At 38.3% G+C, this 20000-nt stretch overlaps 1 protein-coding gene across 1 annotated transcript in view; it reads left to right on the top strand.

Moving 5' to 3' along the window:
- The window catches only part of LOC106869762 (uncharacterized), a 59890-nt gene that overhangs the window by 39211 nt on the left and 679 nt on the right, over positions 1–20000 (top strand). Inside the window, exons 2-4 of the mRNA XM_089357843.1 lie at positions 9589–9696; positions 13583–13720; positions 16769–16878. Of these exons, the coding sequence (XP_089213969.1) occupies positions 13588–13720; positions 16769–16878 (243 nt within the window). The 5' untranslated portion in view covers positions 9589–9696; positions 13583–13587. The remainder of the gene's footprint in view (positions 1–9588; positions 9697–13582; positions 13721–16768; positions 16879–20000) is intronic.

The raw sequence follows: 20000 nt of genomic DNA, 5'->3' as shown, positions 1-20000 counted from the left end.
CGAATGACTGTACACTCAGGAGAATGGATCTTTATTAACATTATTATATAACATCGCTTTATTAGGCACTAAGTTGGCAGAATCATTAGTACACCGAGCAAAATCCTAAGTGGTATTTCTTTACGTTCTAAGTTCAAATTCTACCGAGGTTTACTTTTCATTTTTTTCATCTTTTCCGGGTCGATTAGATAGGTACCAGTCAAGTAATGAGGTCGATGTTATCGGCAAGCCCCTTCCCCAAAAATTCCAGGCTTTGTGCCTATGGCAGAAAGGATTATATAATGCCACTTAACGAAGGCAGCAAGTTGGTAGAATCGTCAGAGCGTCGGGCAAAATGATTTACAGTGTCTTTACAGCACTTTATGTTCGGGGTCCAAATCTGGCCGAGGTCTGTTTTACCTTTCGTTCCTCCGGGGTCGATAAAATAAAGTACCAGTCAAGTGCTGAGCTCACTGGTATCGTTTAACACTCCCCTTAAAATTGCTAGTCTTGTCTCTTAATCAGAAACAATTAGATTATGTTACTTTTTAAAGGCGGCGAGTTAGAGCATCAGAAGAAATGTCCCTAATATCTCTTAGAACTCTTTACGCTCCGAGTTCAAATCCCGTTAAGTCAACTTATCCTTTTATCCTTCCGGGTGAGATAAAACAATGTATCAGTAAATTACTGGGGTTGATGGTATCGATTTCCCTTCAAATTGTTAGTATTATGCCTAAGTTAGAAACAATTATATCATTATGTCACGTGGCTCCGAATTCAATTTCAACTCGGTGTCAACTTCACTTTTATTGTCCCAGAGTTGACAAAATAAATACCCACTGCACCCATCCTCCGAAAACTTATGACATTTTTGTCTAGGTTGATTGCCGAATCCTTCAAGAAAATCGAACTACCGCTATCTTTTGGCAAAGAAGAGCGAACATATTTCCTCATTCTGATTGCTATTGGAAAGGAAGTCGGATGAAAGGTCTAGAGACAGAGCCATACTTCTAACGACAAGCCCTTATCAATTTCATCAAGTACTGCTTGAGGAGGAGGGCGAGTACAGAGAGAAAAGTATTATTCACGTCCCCAATAAATTTTGCGAAAGTTGAAGACTTGGGCTTGGAAAAATACCACGTTCGATAATGTGATTCTAATTCGTGGGTGAGGGATTTACTTAGAAATAGACGACGAACTGTTCCTGTCTTGAATGCCTTTGACCATGTCAGCTTGAACATAGCTAATCTAGGGTTAAGCAACAACCACACCTCTCTTCATAATACATATTTTCACTCGAAGACAGAATTTGGTGTTGTTGAAATTTTGGTAGTTCTCAGCGTCTAGGGTCACTACTGCCATCGCTGCAGCTGTTTTTTTTTCTTTTTTGCAGCTGTTACTGTTTATTGCCAGGTCAGTCCCGTTCAAACAGATCTACGATCAAAACCATTCCCTCCTTGATCATATTGCCTATTTTCAAATATTACCCATACTGTATTGCATTTTCCAATGTGTCCACCTATAAAAAGATTTGATGCAATGTAAAGGAAATCTGGCAGCTATTTCTAGCACGTTGATGGACCACATAGACCTCCTATCCCTATATCATGTTATCCGTTATGCTGCCATTACTTAGTGTTTATGTTAGCAATACATTTCCTCAGTGGAGGCGCAATGGCCCAGTGGTTAGGGCAGCGGACTCGCGGTTTCGATTCCCAGACCGGGCGTTGTGAGTGTTTATTGAACGAAAACACCTAAAGCTCCACGAGGCTCCGGCAGGGGATGGTGGCGAACCCTGCTGTACTCTTCCACCACAACTTTCTCTCACTCTTACTTCCTGTTTCTCTTGTACCTGTATTTCAAAGGGCCAGCCTTGTCACACTGTGTCACGCTGAATATCCCCGAGAACTACGTTAAGGGTACACGTGTCTGTGGATTGCTCAGCCACTTGCACGTTAATCTCACGAGCAGCCTGTTCCGTTGATCGGATCAACTGGAACCCTCGACGTCGTAAGCGACGGAGTGCCAACAACAACAACAGTTCCTCAAATATTGCCAATGTTTTTGTTGGTATTATTGTCGTTGTTGTAGTTCTGGTCGCTTCTGTTTAATCTTAGATCAGTACTGATCGAGCAAACGTATTTTGGACTCAAGCATTCCAGTTCTGTTCAAAACGTGTTTTTTTTTTTTTGTCAGTTATAGTGTATCTAGAGCTATACTTTATAATGTCTCCTAATGTTACTTTTTTAAAAATTTATTTTTCAAGAAAAATATGATTTGAGGAATATTTGGTTACTATTTCCAGTTGTTCAAGTGGGCATGTAAACGTGTCATTTCTAGCTCGTGTAGTTTGTGTTGACGTGGTAAAGGTAACAACAATAGCGCGGCAGTAGTAGTGTTGGTGGTTGTGGCAGCGGTGGAGTTAGTGGCGGTGGCGTAGGCAGTGGCGGTCGTGTCGGTGGCAGTGTCAGCGGTTGCAGTGGTTGGTGGTTGATCGAGAGGGTGGCGGTGGTGGTGATGGTGGTAGTGACTAAAAACAACAATTCTATTATTCAAATGTTGCTATTTTACAAGCCAGCTAACAACACGTTTCATGTAACTTTATATCTTCACACCTTCCTCTCCTACCCCCCTCTTTACAGGCAACCTGTCTTTCCGCTGCAAACGGCATGGCGGCCATTGTCTTTTATACATATTCTTTTTTACCTCGGACATTGAACAATGTTAATGACATAAGTATTTTTCAAAGAAAATATTTTTCCACGCACAACATATTTTAGAAGAAACCATTCAGTCATCTTCCTCCGTATCTCAAACAATGGATTCTTTTTATTTCATTTTTTTTCCTTTATTCCTCTTTTGGGCTGTAATGTATATCGGTCCGTCTTTATGCCGTTACGTCTGCATATCAATTTGTTCTGTGCTTTGTTTATATATATACATGTGTGTGTGAAAGAAAGAAAGAAAGAAAGAAAGAAAGAAAGGAAGAAAGAAAGGAAGAAAGAAAGGAAGAAAGAAAGGAAGAAAGAAAGGAAGGAAGAAAGAGTGTGTGTGTGTGTGTATATACATACAGACATATATAAATAAAGAAAAAGTTGCTGGGAGTAAGGAACACCGTAATTGATCTCCCTCAATTCTTCTCATAGTGCAATACAGGGGATTCCGAGACGAACAGACAGACTGAAAGAACTGAAAGAGAATCGAAGCTAGTATTTGACTGGTACTTTATTTATCGCGGAAGGATGAAAGGCACTGTTGACCTCGGCAATACTTGAACTCAGAGGGTAAAAAATCGAAACCGCAAGGAATTGTATCTCACGCTTCTTCACCCACCCACCCCCCACTTTTGAAATGAGGAGGGAAAACAAGAAAAATAGCCCACGGACATATGGCATAGTGGTTAAGAGCGCGGGCTACTAACCCCAAGATTCTCCGAGTTCGATTCCAGGCAGTGACCTGAATAATAATAATAATAATAATAATAATAATAATAATAATAATAATAATAATAATAATAATAATAACAACAACAACATCGAAAAGTACATTAGGAATGAGAACCCAGGTTCGAAATTTCCCCCAAGACACCTGATGAAGGCTGGAGGGTATATCAGCCGAAACGTTGTGTCAACAACAAACAAGATGACAAATATCCGTCAATTGTAAATAATGTAAATAATGTACATAATTCCTCATCTCTTAAATATAGAACCAAGATAAAATAGTGTCCATGATCTTTCACGTGACTGCTAAGATTAGTGGGATGGGGAGCGAGAGAAGAATCTCCAAACCGGAAATGTTGCCCGAATGCTTGCTACAGAGTGGACCCGGCTAAATGTACTCTAGGCGCCTGGTGGTGGTATTAAAACGGGTGACGGATTAAGTTTGCCACCCAAGTAGGCCACAGCAGAATTTGAACTCAAAACACAAAGAGCTAGAACAAATGCCACAGGGTCTCCGGTCCGACGTTCTTGCAGTTCTGCAAATCCCCACACACACACACTCACGAGACTGGTGCTTTTGGGAGTGGGGCCCAAGAGGACTCAAGATAAAGTTGGCCTCGGCAGCATTTGAACTCACAGCACGGAGATTCGGAAAAATATCTCATGCAGTTCGTCCGACGTTCTAATTTATCACCCAAACCAGTAATTCTCATTGAGGATTGGAGATTGGGAAAAAAAAAGCATAATGAAATACAGGCGCAGGAGTGGCTGTGTGGTAAGTAGCTTGCTTACCAACCACATGGTTCCGGGTTCATTCCCACTGCGTGGCACCTTGGGCAAGTGTCTTCTACTATAGCCTCGGGCCGACCAAAGCCTTATGAGTGGATTTGGTAGACGGAAACTGAAAGAAGCCTGTCGTATATATGTATATATATATATGTATGTGTATATGTTTGTGTGTCTGTATTTGTTCCCCCCACCACCACCACCAACATCGCTTGACAACCGATGGTGGTGTGTTTACGTCCCCGTAACTGGGCGGTTCGGCAAAAGAGACCGATAGAATAAGTACTAGGCTTACAAAGAATAAGTCCTGGGGTCGATTGGCTCGACTAAAGCCGGTGCTCCAGCATGGCCGCAGTCAAATGACTGAAACAAGTAAAAAAGTACAAATTATATTTTAAAAAATAGATTAATTACTGTTGAATTTTTAATTATTTTTAATACGAAGTTAATGAACCAAAAAGATATTTACACCCCACTTCCTCATTAAGATTCTTTCTTATAGAGTCACAAGGCCTGAAATTTTATGGGAGTGGGTAGTCGATTATATAGACCCTAGTGCTTAAGTAACACTTATTTTATAGACCCTGAAAGAGATGAAAGGCGAAGTCGATTCGATAGAATTAAAAATAAAGAAACGAAAGTAAATCTTTGGAAACAGCAGCGCCGCCATAATTTACGCAGAAACCATGAGCGTGCTTTCAGGGAAGATAATCGGGGATCGTAATACATCATGTAAAGTAAAGTAAATATATCAAATAATCCAGAATCCTTGTTCGGTACAGGATAGATCCCAAAATCTAATCAGTTCGTACCAGTCACTTGGCCAAACATCCCTGAAAGTTTCATCCGAATCTATCCAACAGTTCTTGAGATATCTTGTCCACGGACAAACAAACAAACACGACTGAAACAATACCTCTGCCTTCGTTAAGGCGGGGGTAAAAAGGATGAACCATTGTATTGTGGGAGACAGAAATATGTACCAGGCAAGTTATAGAGGTCAATTCGCGAACGTGTGATAAAAATACGGTTTTTAACGTAGAAAAATGAAGTCGATCTCGGTGATGATCTGATCATATTGTACAATCCTTGGATTACAGCTGAAATACTTCCTTACGGTTCTCATGCCATAAGATTAATATGATAGAAAAGAAAGAAAAGGACAAAAAGAGGAATGTTTGTGGTGACGTGTATAAACGACTTGTTTCGATATTTCGCAGAAAGTCATACTTTATTTTCCAGATCTTTTCCTTTTTGTTCATTGTGTCCCATTCTGTTCAGATTTTCGACTCTATTTTTATTTCTTACAATACATCGATCTATCTGTTTTATTTTAGCAAGGAGGAAAAAACATCTTTTCTTGTTCGTTTGCTTCGCAGGCGTGGAGGCGCAATGGCCCAGTAGTTAGGGCAGGGGACTCGCAATCATAGGATCGCGGTTTCGATTCCCAGACTGGGCATTGTGAGTGCTTATTGAGCTAAAACACCTAAAAAGTTCCACGAGGCTCCGGCAGGGGATGGTGGCGAACCCTGCTGTACTCTTTCTCTCACTCTTACTTCCTGTTTTTGTTGTGCCTGTAATTCAAAGGGTCAGCCTTGTCACACTGTGTCACGCTGAATCTCCCCGAGAACTACGTTAAGGGTACACAAGTCTGTGAAGTGCTCAGCCACTTGCACGTTAATTTCACGAGCAGGCTGTTCCGTTGATCGGATCAACTGGAACCCTCGACGTCGTAAGCGACGGAGTGCTTCTCTTACTTCGCAGGCATAGTAATTAAAAATTCAACAGTAGGTTCCTTTTTAAACTATTTCTTATATGAATTATAGTTTTAATAAAGGTTTCGAATTTTGGCACAAGGACAGAAATTTCGGGAGAGGGAGAAATTCGATTACATCACCCCAGTGCGCAACTAGTACTTATTTTATCGATCCTAAAATGACGAAAGGCAAATTCGACATTGGCAGAATTTGAACTCAGAACGTAAAGACGAATGAAATTCCGCTAAGTATTTGCCCGGTGCGCTGACGCATCTGCCATCTCGCCGCCTTATTTGTAGTTTTAATAATGGCTTCCGATTTAGGCACAAAGCCAGCAATTTTGAGGAGGTGAGAGTTCGTTGATTACATCAAATCTAGTACTAGACTAGTACTTTATTTTTTCTATCCCGAAGTAGGCAAGGTAAAGTTGACCTCGGTAGGATTCGATTTCAGAACGTCATGACCCAGAACAAATACCACAAAGCATTTCCTCCGATGCTTTAACGATTCTGCTAGCACGCCACCCCTTTATAATGGTTTCCAATTTTTAGGTACAAGGTCAGCAATTTTAAGGGAAAGCAGTAAGACGATAAGATCGAATCCAGTTTGTTTTGTCGATCTCAGAGGAATGAAAGGCAAAGTTTACCCCGGCAGAATTCGAACTGAAAACGTAATGAGTCGGAAGAAATACCGCTTGATATTTTTTTCCAAGCTTACCACCCTTTATAATAACCATTTCTAATTTTGGTCCAATACCAGAAATTTTGGAGGAAGGGACTAGTCAATTTTATTCAACTTGTACTTATTTTATGGACCTCAAATGGATGAAAGGCAAAGCCGACTTCAATGGAATTTGAACTAAGAAATGTGAAAAGCCAAAAGAAATGCCGCTTAGAACTGTGTTCGACACGCTAACGATTCTACCAACTAACTGCTTTAATAATAATAATTCTTTCTAATTTTGGCACACATGCAGATGGAGTAATCAATTATATCGATGATCAGTTCCAACTCTTGCCAACTAAGCAGAATATGTTTTGTTGAGGATGTTTAATAATACCAAAACATGTTCGTTGCATTCGCCTATTGAATTTAAAGACCAAATCCATTCCAGACTGCAAAATAATTTTTCCAAAAAACTTTCAATTGACTGAACTTATCGTAGTTACCGTCCTTGCTTGTTTTATTTATTTTTTTTTTTTTGTTTTCTTTTTTACTTTTTAAACTCTCGTACAGTGAATTTTTGACCAGTAATTGTGAAAATAATCTGTTAATCGTGCATGAGACTCCAACATTTCTTAACATCTGTCAACTCATTAATCACTTCCTCATTTGTTAGTTTTTAACTTTTGAATATAATGAACTGCTCTCAATTATATTTGGAAAACAAAATAAAACAGTCCGTGGGTGTTAATGTGTAAAAAGTTCTCTTAATGTTTATACCTGAAGATTATTAGGAAATTTTTCAGCAAGGATGGTCCAAACAAGAATTCAATTACACAATAGGTGTGGTGTTGTAAATTATCTTTGTTGTTTTTGCTTTTTTTTTCTTATGATTCTATTCTAGTTTGATTTTTTTCCCAGGGTGAAAGGAAATTATGTCAACTCCTAGAAGAAAAAAAAACATGACAAACATGTAGATATTGGGTGGAATTTCATTGCGAGAATATCAATAGTAGATTAATGCAGGAATTTTTTTCCTTCTCTAGACACAAAGCCCGAAATTTGGGGGGAGGGAGCCAGTCGATTACATTGATCCCAGTATGCAATTGGTACTTAATTCATCGACCCCGAAAGGATGAAAGGCAAAGTCGACCTCTGCGGAATTTGAACTCAGAAGGTAAAGACAGACGAAATACCACTAAGCCCGGCCTGCTAACAATTCGGCCAGTTGGCTGCCTTTATAGATTAATGCAGGAATTTTGTTGGTATAATGTGCGTCTGTAAGGCGGTGGGCTAGCAGAGTCGTTGTTAGTACGCCGAGCAAGATACTAAGCGGTATTTCGCCCGTCTTCACGTCCTGAGTACCAGTTGATGTAATCAACTTAATCGACTTAGTCTATCCCACAGAAATTTGAAACCGATATTACGTATCTATGTATGAATGATTGAAGGGGGGACGGAGGGAGGGAGGAAGATATGTTGGGAGGAGGGAAGGAAAGAAGTTGAAAATGAGAGACAGAAATATGCAGAAGAAAGGGAAGAGTGAATATGTGAGCTGTATGTATGTATTATGTGGGCATTATGTGTGCGTGTGTGTGAGGCGGCTAGCTGACAAAATCGTTAGCACGCCGGGCGAAATGCTTAGCGGCATTTCATCTGCCGCTACGTCCTGAGTTCAAATTCCGCCGAGGTCGACTTTGCCTTTCATCCTTTCGGAGTCGATAAATTAAGTACCAGTGAAACACTGGGGGTCGATGTAATCGACTAGTCCCCTCCCCACAAATTTCAGGCCTTGTGCCTTCAGTAGAAAGGATAATTATATGTGTGTGTGTGTGTGAGAGAGAGAGAGAGAGAGAGAGAGAGAGAGAGATGGGGAGTGTGAGATGTGAAAGGTATATTAATTAATGAACAACGGAGAAAGATAGAAAAATAACTATGATTGAAAAGAGAGAGAGTGGGGGAGATAAAGACGGAAAGTGGTGATAGAGTGAAAGATAGAGCGCGCAGGAAGAAAAAACAAAAGGTAACACAGAAACAACTAGAAATATACAAAAGAGAGAAAAAGAAAAAAGAAAGAAAAGGGGGGAAGGAATTTCAACCATGTTTCGTGGTCTGCTACCACAACAGCTCCTTTATAGGATTCAGTTAGCTCAAGACATCATCAGGAGGAACCACATCCGGTTTCGGCCCCTACTCCTCTACCGTTTTGACGTGGCTGGCCCTACCACTCCTTTCGGAGGTGTCTTCAGCTCTGGTGTTGGGTGCATGTCTTCTTTCTTCTATTCCCTGGCCTCTTCGATGCAGCATCAACGAGTGTCAGCGGACTATCTTGTCAAATTTCCCATTGAATACCTGCTGCTAGGCTCCAGCAGGCAGCCCCAGCAAGTAGAGGAAAAAGACACAATTTAGCCTGACCGTCATGTCAGCGTTCCTGTTCTTCCCTTTCTTCACAATTTAATATCATTAAAACAGATTCGATAAGGCAGTGATTTCTTTCTTTTTTTTTTTTTTTCTTTAATCGGGTAAATGACCGAAACGTTATCGTTGTAGACAACGTACGCTTGCATAAGACTTAGACATTTGTTCTGCTGAGTTCAAATCCAACTGAAATCTACTTGTTCGTTTCTTTGAAGTTGTTTTGTTTTTGGGGTTATTTTTTGTTTGTTCTTTGTAGTTTGCAAGTTGTTGTTGACAAACAACAGCAGTAATTTTATTCAGCTGAATACATGTCATTGATTGGTTGAAATTACCGAAATACGACAATTTTAACACGAAATAACTTTGAAAATATAAACTTTTCTCAACATTACTAAGAGTAAAAGATGCTTTATATGACATATTCTACCAGTGTCCGAAGTTTGAAAGTGCTTAGTTACAAAAAATTAATTTCTCGATGTGCCGTTCAAAGAGTAAAGATCCTGATTTCATTGTAACCGTTTTTCTTTTGGTGTTTTTTTCAGTTTTCAATGACATTGAAGGATTAATAGACGAGCATTGCCTTGAGATAAGCTTCAACGTACCAGAATTACAACAGGAACGTTACAGTTTAGAATACAATCAAAGAATTCGTGAGTAAATTAATTTCAAAATAACTTGCAGAAACACTGCCCTCCGGACGGTTTTCTGCCAATATGTATTGTTTAGTTAGACAGACAGACAGACAGACAGACAGACAGACAGACAGACAGACAGACAGACAGGCAAGCGGGCAGGCAGACAAAGAGACAGGCAGATAGATAGGCAGGCAGGCAGGTGGACACATACATACATACATACATACATACATACATACATACATACATACATACATACATACATACATATGGACTGCTTGATTGGACGCTTGATGAGATCTGAGCCATTGATGTGAAAACCCGAAAAATACCAACGAGCACACATAATTTCCACATAAACAGTGACGTAGACCGCCTCTATCTAAATCGAAAACAAGGGGGCAGAGGCTTAACATCGATCCAAAATGCCTTTGAATGTCGCATCATATCACTTCGCCAACATCGTTTAACCGCCAAGTGTCGAAGTGCATCCCTTGACCAAGCTTGCATACATGAGGCTGATAACATCATAAGACTTGGAAGGCAGCTCCTTCAGCAATACTCTTTGTCTGATAACCTAGAACACATGCCCAAAGAAGTTGCACGACTCTACTGCAACGTATCATCAGATAAAAGAATGAGCCTATATGAGCAGAAGATTATGGATATGTTGTTTGTAGAAAGCTCCGTGATGATAGTAACATCGATCATCAAAGCAGTTTATCATGGACCAATAGCCGGATTACTACCTCCCACTTCGAAGGGTATGCGTTTGAAATTCAGGAACAGGAAATATCAACCAAGTGCCTGATGCCCAAAAGAGATAGAGATGCAGGAAAAGCCGTAAAATGTGACAACCGATGCAGACTTTGTGGAGTTCACACTGAAGATATCACTCACATCATAAGCAGTTGTCCGCGAATGTCATCACGTTATTATCTACCGATGAGACATGATATTGTAGCTAGGACACTCTATAATGAAATCCGTCGGAAGGATAATCCCGAGGACAAAGAAATAAAAACTCATAATATGGTAGAAGCCATAGCCACTCATAATGAAAAGGGATACTGGTGGAATGTACCAGAAAATTTAAGCACAACAGACCTGATATAATGATTTGGGATTGAGAAGAGAAATTGTGCACAGTTGAGGAAATTAGCGGCCCAGTGGATGTTAACATAAAGCTGAAGATCAGTGAAAAAGAGAACACCTATGCTGAACAATTGAGAAATCTGCAGTTACTCTATCCAGATTACAAGTTCATGTATATACCTGTAATTATTGGGCCCTGGGATATGTAACACACTGCTTAAATACCAATCTTCAGAAATTAGGCTTCTCAAAATCAGAAAGGAGAAAGCTGATTCAAAGACTACAGATCCAATCCATCACTGGAACTTTAAAAGTCTATAAAACTTTCCAGAAGTTTATCATTTAAATATATATGAGCATCTGAGGATATGCAACAAATGCATGAGAATACATACATAAAGCACACAAATCTGCACATACAAACATACATACAAACAAACAAAAATACCCTGCTGTTGATGTTGAAATTCCAATGAAGGAGCCTTGGATCTAGGTTAGAAACTGGTTCTTTCTCTATTGGCAAAAAATCTTGAAATAAACTGAATAATGATATACACACATACATATATATATATATATATATTCATTCATTACACTGTGGAACAAATTTTAAAAAAATTTTTGTGCCTCGAAGTTTTGACCCAGTGCTAGGTATGTTCATACCACCGAAGAAAAACATGACTTTCATTTGTTTCTAGCTCTAGTTTTTGGGATAGTACATTTATTGATGTGGACTACTTTGACAATATAAACTGAAAATTTCTAGTGCTGAGCGTACAAGAGCTGAAGGCAGGTATATTCGAGGGCCAGAAATCAGGAAACTCGCGAACGAACCAAGTTCCCAAGATTCAATGAGCTATGCTGAGGCAGATCCGTAGTCATCGTTCATTCTCGATGTAAGATATTCGCGGTGGGGAGAGACTCATAAAGTAGATGACTACTCTGAACTAGTAGAGAACATGCTCTCTTTTCCTTTTTGTCAACTTGGTTGTAATATGAACGTCAAACAGTGTTACTGTCAGCTCGCCGTCTAAGTATTTATTAATATAATTAACAGACTGACAAAAGCGGCGAGCTGGTAGAATAGTTAGTACAGCGGACAAAATGCTTAGCGGCATTTTACAAGTCTTAACGTTTTAAGTTCGAATTCTTCTGAAGTTAACTTTTCCTTTTATCCTTTCGGGATCGATAAAATAAGTGGTCTACTTAGCTCGGATCTTTTTCTTTTGGCCGGCAACCCTACAACCCTAAAGCTAAAACCAGTACAAACGCACGAACGATGTCATAAATAACAGTACCACTGATATTTGTTGTTGACAAACAACGGCACTAATTTTATTCAAGGTAAAAGATCCCATTACACCGTCAGAACGTCTTGTTGACAAACCACAGCCGTAATTGTTTTCCCCTCAATAGACGTCATTGATTGGTTGAAATTACCGAAATACGACAACTTTAACACGAAATAACTTCGAAAATAATGAATTTTCTTAAAAGCGCCAAGAGTAAATGATGTTTTAAATGACACATTCTACCAGTATACGAAATTTGAAAGTGTTTAGTTACAAAGAATTATTTTTTCTATGTGCCGGCCAAAAGGAAAAGATCCCTTAGCTCTTCATTTCTTCGGTAAAATATAGTGCCAGTTGAGCACTGGTACTATATTTTAATCGACTTACCACCATTCCCCTTGGAATAATAACTATAAACATTTCTACTAAAGGCAAAACGCCTGAAATTTGGAGGGATGGGGCCAGTTGACTAGATCGCCCCCAGTACACAACTGGTACTTAATTTATCGTCTCCGAAAGGATGAAAGGCAAAGTCAACCTCGGCGGAATTTAAACTCAGAACATAACTACGGGCGAAAAACCGCTAAACATTTCGTCCAGCGTGCTAACGATTCTGCCAGTTCGCTGAGTTAATAATACTGTATATATTTACTAATTACTTATAATCTATTTGTATTCCAATTATACCAGAGGGATTTTTGTTAGGTTTTTTTTTTTTTTTTCGTTTCCTTTTCTTTAATTGTTAGAGATTTAGATTATTGTTCGGGTCATTGCTTGGAATCGAACTCGGAATCTTGGGGTTAGAAGCTCGCGCTCTTAACCACTACGCAATTACCGTGGGCAATTAAGGAGTGAATTTTAGGGCTTATAAATCTAATATATTCCTATCCTTCCTTAATACCAGTTCCTATATGCTGCTCATATCTGCACTCGGTCTGCTTAGGAGGTTATTGTGTCCTAACACATGTGCTGCTTCTTTTAGTTTTTGTATTTTCCAGTGGTGTTCTCTGTCTGTTAGTTTAACTTCATCCCAAAGGGGGGGGAGGTGGTCCCCATTTTTCCATACATGATCAGTTGTACCCGATTTATCAATATCTCCTCGTGTCACAGCTTTGCGATGTTCGTCTATCCTTATTTTGAGGGGGCGACATGTTTCGCCAGTTGAACAATGGGATCGATGTAATCGACTTAACCCCTCTCCTGAAATAGCTGGCTTTGTGCCAAAATTTAAAATCAATGTTGCATGTATAATTAAGGCAACTTACCACCAGAATCGTTGACACGCAGGGCAAAATGCTTTGCAGTATGTCGTCCGACTTTATGTTCGGAATTCAAATTCCGCCGAGGTCGACTTTGCCTTTCATCCTTTCGTGGGTTGATAAAATAAGTACTGGTTGTCTTACCCTCAACCCCGAACTTGCTGGCCTTGTGCTTGAAATCATTATTAGGACGATGTATAATATTTCTACTGACATTTCATGATTTTGTTTGTTTTTTTTTAATTTTTTTTTCAGATCTTATGAGGACTCACTTGGCATTCTTGACTATTGGACTCATCACTTATCTTGCTGCGTTTATATCTGGAATAGCTGTCTGTTGTTCAAGAGCTTCGAAATGGGCTCTTTTATCAACGGTGTTTACCTACACTACAGGTATGTATACACATTACTAATCTCAAGGATTATATTCAAATCTGGTATCTGCTATAACGATTAAGGAAGGTAAGCATATCAATTAGGTAACACATAAAATCCTTTGAGGTGATGACATTCACTGAATTCTTAAAAGGAGTGGTCTCAAAATTTTTTACCATTATACTTTTGGACGACAAATCCATTTACTGTGCCGTCTTCTTTAACTGTTGACTTCTTACAAGCAGGCAGAATATGTTTGATTGAATAAATCCTCCGATGTTATCGACAGTGCTTATTTTATCGACTGCTGGAAAGCCGAAATATTAAAGGAAATCCCTGTGACTATGAACGCAAAAGCATGAAATTCCAAGTGAGTCCCAGGGAAAGGTTTATTCTGGTGTACAACTGTTCGACTGTTTTTATCATCGCCGGAATGACTTTGATCTTTGTTTGAATTACAGCCAACCTTGAATTAAACAATAACATCTTTGCATAAAGCCAGAATTTAATAGCTACTATTCCCCCTACACAAAAATACACACACACACACACATCAATTGAAAGCAATATGGTTAATCTCAAGCACCGATAACTTAATGTGATCCAACCGCTGGTAATACAATATAAATATTGTACAATACAATATAATACAATATAACAATACAAACATAGCACAATATAATACAATATAACAATACAAACATAGCACAATATAAATACAAGAGCACTCAGAGAGCGCAAACCTCCGCCAAAGCAACACCAACGTCCTCTCAATGATTAAGCCAGAGATGACTTTTAAAATGAGAATGTCTGAAATAAACTCGACTGCTCTCACAAACGAGAATACTAAAAATGAACCCGACCGCTCTCAAAAATTAATTTTAAAAAACCGAAAAAATAATCCAGAACCCTTGTCCAGTACCTGATTGAACTTATTTAATTAATTTAATTCAATTCAATCATGAATTTGCATTATTTTTATAGCTCTGTACGAAAAGATCGTCTGCATGAATTAAAATTGTCTTATATATATTAACAACTTCTCTTCTCCATTTTTATCAAAATTGCTGAGTTTTATGGGATTTCTTTCCCTAAATTTACAACACATCACACACACACACACACACACACACACACACACACACACACACACACACATACATACATATATATATATATATATATATATATATTCAGATTATACTCGAGGATTTACGATATATATATATATATATATATATATATATATATATATATATATATATATATATTATATATACCGTAAATCCTCGAGTATAATCCGCATTTTTTTCCCAAAATTTAAAGGTCAAAATCCCTAGTGCGTACTATATACGAGGTTAAAAATGAAAGCAATGTCCGAGTCTCTATTTGTGTCCGGCAATGTTTATTCAGACGCATTTTGTGATGTCGGGCGCGAAAATACCTTAAGCTAAGCCTGAAAGCAATGAAGTCATAAAAGAATCATCCATAACTTGCAGTAAGCAACATTTATCAAAATAAAAGTGTTGTATATCGTCTGCACTGGATGGTACTCAAGATGACGTTGTATGGAAAGATGAGATAAATGAAAGTGAATCTTCTGATGTTGACTATGAATCTGACGATGATGGAGATTTGCACTACAATGGTGCTGACATATTTACGGAGGAACAAATGGAACGGTTATTTGATGCTGAAAGTGACGTTGAATTTGAAGGATTTGAATAAATGTTTTTGCTTTTGCTTTTGTAACTGATAGTGATAAATATGTAAAGGCAATTTACTTAATATTTATTTTTCACTGACGTTATTACTGTTATTTCTTTATGTTATATATAGAATAATAATAAAGGACGTTACCGGATATATGTTTTCAAACCAATGACGTTATATAGACCTCCTTGACTCAAGTTAGAGAAGGGGTGCGTATTATACACAAGGTTTAGGTTTTTCAGAGGTACCGCACCCTAAAAATCCTCTGCGTATTATACTCAAGGGCGAACTATACTCGAAGATTTACGGTACATATATATATATATATATATATATATATATATATATATATATATATATATATATATATATATATATATATATATATATATATATATATATATATATATATATATTTATATATATATATATATTTATATATATATATATAAGTTCAAAAAAAGACAAAAAATAATAACAAAAAAACAACAGTGAGGACGTGATACGGATAGTGTTATTAGACGCTCGGGAAAGGAAAGAGAGAGAGTATGATGTTTCGGGCGGAGACCTTCGTCGGAAAGACGGAAAGTTCAAAGAATGGAAAAACGGAGGAAGAAAAAATCGGCACCGATGCCCACGAGGTTACATTGTGGAAGGACCGGAAGAGGGGGTGGTGGAGGAAAAGTTCTTTCTAAGACAGGAGAGTGAAAAAGGGAGGTGAATATGTGTGCGTGCGCGAGGGTCTGCAAGTGTGTGTGTGTAATAACAGAACGTGTGTGTGTGTAATAACAGAACGTGTGTGTGTGTAATAACAGAACGTGTGTGTGCGTATGTATGTGTGTGTGTGTGTGTGTGTGTGTGCGTGGTTTGGTGGTTTATCTGTTAGTGTGTATGTGTGTGTTTGTGTGTGTGTGTGTGTGACGTAGTGGAAAGAATTAGTAGCAGGAATAGTTAGGGGGTGCTTATGGACAATGGTCAGTGGAAGGTCAGCAGACAGTTTTTGAGTATGTGTGTGTGCGTGTGTGTGTTTGTGTGGGGTTGTAGGTGTTGGGTACGTGTGCGTGTGTGTGTGTATTTTGTACGTGCGCGTGTGTGTATGTGTTATATATATATATATATATATATATATATATATATATATATATATATATATGCCTGTTCTATCTCTCTCCATTTCTCTTACTTTCTAATTTGTCTCTTTTACCTATCTTCCCCTTGTGTCACTTACAGTCTGCTTCTTTCTTATTGCTTCTCTTTCTCTCTCTCTCTCTTCCCCTCTCTCTCTCTCTCTCTCTCTCTCTCTCTCTCTCTCTCTCTCTCTCAATTATTATGGCCCTATTTCTATATTTTCAGCGTTTTGTGTGTCATTGGCGATGGCTTCGTTCCACGGTGTGGAATACCTTGAAAGAAATAGGATTGACGATACAATTGGGAATATCATTTTTCGGAAGCAATGGCCACGGGTAAGTAAACAACGTGAAGCTTATATACACACATATATGATGTTGATGGTAGTCTCTCGTGGTCCGATGGTTCTGCATTCTTTTGCTGAACAACCTGCAGAAATGATCTGTTTGTAGTAATCAAATACATGTGTTGTACAATAGCTCACTTCCTCCATGAAATCACCGTTTCCTGAACAGGTTCACAGTGTGCCACACGACATATGTTGAAGTGACCACAGAGCAAAGATGAAGTTTTTCGCTCAAGAATACAACGCTCCGCCCGGTCCAGGAATTGAAATCACGATTTCACGATCGTGAGTGCAACACCCTAACCATATATATATATATATATATATATATATATATACTCTTACTCTTTTACTTGTTTCAGTCATTTGACTGCGGCCATGCTGGAGTACAGCCTTTAGTCGAGCAAATCGACCCCAGGACTTATTCTTTGTAAGCCTAGTACTTATTCTATCGGTCTCTTTTTGCCGAACTGCTAAGTTACGGGAACGTAAACACACCAGCATCGGTTGTCAAGCGATGGTAGGGGGACAAACACAGACACACAAACACACATACATACATATATATACATATATACGACGGGCTTCTTTCTGTTTCCGTCTACCAAATCCACTCACAAGGCTTTGGTCGGCCGGAGGCTATAGTAGAAGACACCTGCCCAAGGTGCCACGCAGTGGGACTGAACCCGGAACCATGTGGTTGGTAAGCAAGCTACTTACCACACAGCCACTCCTGCGCCTTGTATATATATATATATATATATATATATATATATGGGGGGGTACATACATACATACATACATACATATATACAATAAGTATCCGGATTGTTGCAATAGTAACGAAACTGAAGCACGCAGAGTAAAGCTGCTTGGCAAAGATTGACTTTAAATTCTGCTGTACATGCGCTCTAAGTTGTAACGTTCTAGCTCATTTCCATTGTTTACAGCAGTGCTTAGAAGGAAGGTGTATAGCGTGTGATCATTAGTTATCAAAGGATGTGCAGATTAGTTACAGTTCAGTCCATTATCACTGAAGATTTGTGTATGAGACGCGTGTCTGCCAAGTTTGTGCCAAAACTGCTTTCAACTGACCAAAAAGACACTCGAGTTTCAACTGCACAAGATCTTGATTGTGTCGAGAACGATGAAAACTTTTTGAAAACTTTGCGTAGGCCTCTGGGCAGGTATCGCCAAGTTTTGGCAAAATCTGATGCAGGTTCTCTGCTCATCTTTACGAAAACAATAGCAAAACAAGCAACAATAGTCTTTCTTTATTTGTATTGATGAGTAACTTTTTAATGAAGAAGAGACAGGCAGAAGAAACAACTGAAAATATTTTCATGCAGAGTTATAAAAAACAAATTTTGTTAAAGCTCTTTGTCAGATTACCTTGAAACGCTAATATTTTCTTGAATGAAAATATTAGCATTTCAGGCCGTCGTTCCATAACAGAATTTTCTTTTAATTTGCAATATGTGTATTGCTATTAAAATGCTAATTGCAGGGGCGTGTTATTCTAAAACAAAGTTTAAGAATAACAATGGAACATTTACTGCTGGGCCAACTAAATACTATCAATACAATTTGAGTGAAGTTTTATTTTAAAATTTGTCGTGACTAGGATTCCAAGTTTCACCAAGTTTCAAGTTTCTCTGACGTGGTCGATGCGACGATCACACGCTACACACCTTCCTTCCAAGCACTGCTGTAAACAGCAGAAGTGAGCTAGAACCTTAAAACTTAGTGCACATGTACAGCAGAGTTCAAGGGCAATCGATGAAATAAGTACCTATATAAGGAGAGAAGCTGGTAGACTCGTTATAGCGTCGGACTAAGTGCTTAGCAGCATTTCTTTCAACTCATTACGTTTTGAGTTCTAAGTTTTATATATATATATATATATATATATATATATATATATATATATATATATATATATATATATATATATATATATATATATATATATATATATATATATAAATTATATATATATAAATTATATATATATAAATTATATATATATATATATATATATTTCTCCCTGGTCAATCGAAGGATTACTCATTTTCACCAGCTGAGTGACATGGAATGGAGCAACATGAAATGAAGTGTTTTGCTCAAGAACACAACACATCGTCCGATCTAGGAACCGAAATCACAATCTTACGATCATTAGTTTAACACCCTAACCACTAAGCTATGCGCCTCCACAGACAGACAGACAGACAAATAGATAGATAGATAGATAGATAGATAGATAGATAGATAGATAGATAGATGCACTCCGTCGATTACGACGACGTGTGTTCCAGTTGATCCGATTAACGGTACAGCCTGCTAGTGAAATTAACGTGCTGAGTAGCTGAGCTCTCCTTAACGTAGATCTCAGGGAGATTCAGCGTGACACAGAGTGTGACAAGGCTGGCCCTTTTAAATACAGCTGAGTGAACTGGAGCAGCATCAAATAGTGTCCTGCTCAAAGACACAACGCATCACCAGGAATTGAACTCATGACTTTACGATCGTGAGCCGGATGCCCTAACCACTAAGCCACGCGCCTTCACTCTCTCTCTCTCTCTCTCTCTCTCTCTCTCTCTATATATATATATATATATATATATATATATATATATATATATATATATATATATATGTATAAATATATATATGTATATACATAGAGAGAGGGGGAAGGGGGGGAGTTTGTGGACAAACGAAAGGAAAGTGTACTCAGCACATTTAGAAGGGGTTATATGAATTATTTAAAATTGTTTGATTTGGTTTCATGCGACTTAAATTTTTGCGAGCCCCTAACAGGAGGCAGTAAACCAAAGTCTGAAAGAGCCTGGGTTCCTGTTAAGGGCCTGCGAAACTTTAAGTTGCATGAAACTGAATCGAACTGTTTTAAATGACATATATATATATATAAATATATATATATATATATATATATACATATTTAATAAATGATTAATTAGAATCATTAACTTTTATAATAGTTTAAAAAACATTAGCATTGTACCCCAATTACCGATCCGTAGCAGAAAAACCTTGTGGCCGTCTGCAATTTGGATCTTCAGGGGTGAGTGTAGTCAAATAAAACTG

This window comes from Octopus bimaculoides, chromosome 9 (assembly GCF_046866305.1).
Source record: "Octopus bimaculoides isolate indiv1 chromosome 9, ASM4686630v1, whole genome shotgun sequence".
Taxonomy (NCBI): Eukaryota; Metazoa; Mollusca; class Cephalopoda; order Octopoda; family Octopodidae; genus Octopus; species Octopus bimaculoides.
This window is presented reverse-complemented; position numbering and strand designations above follow the sequence as displayed.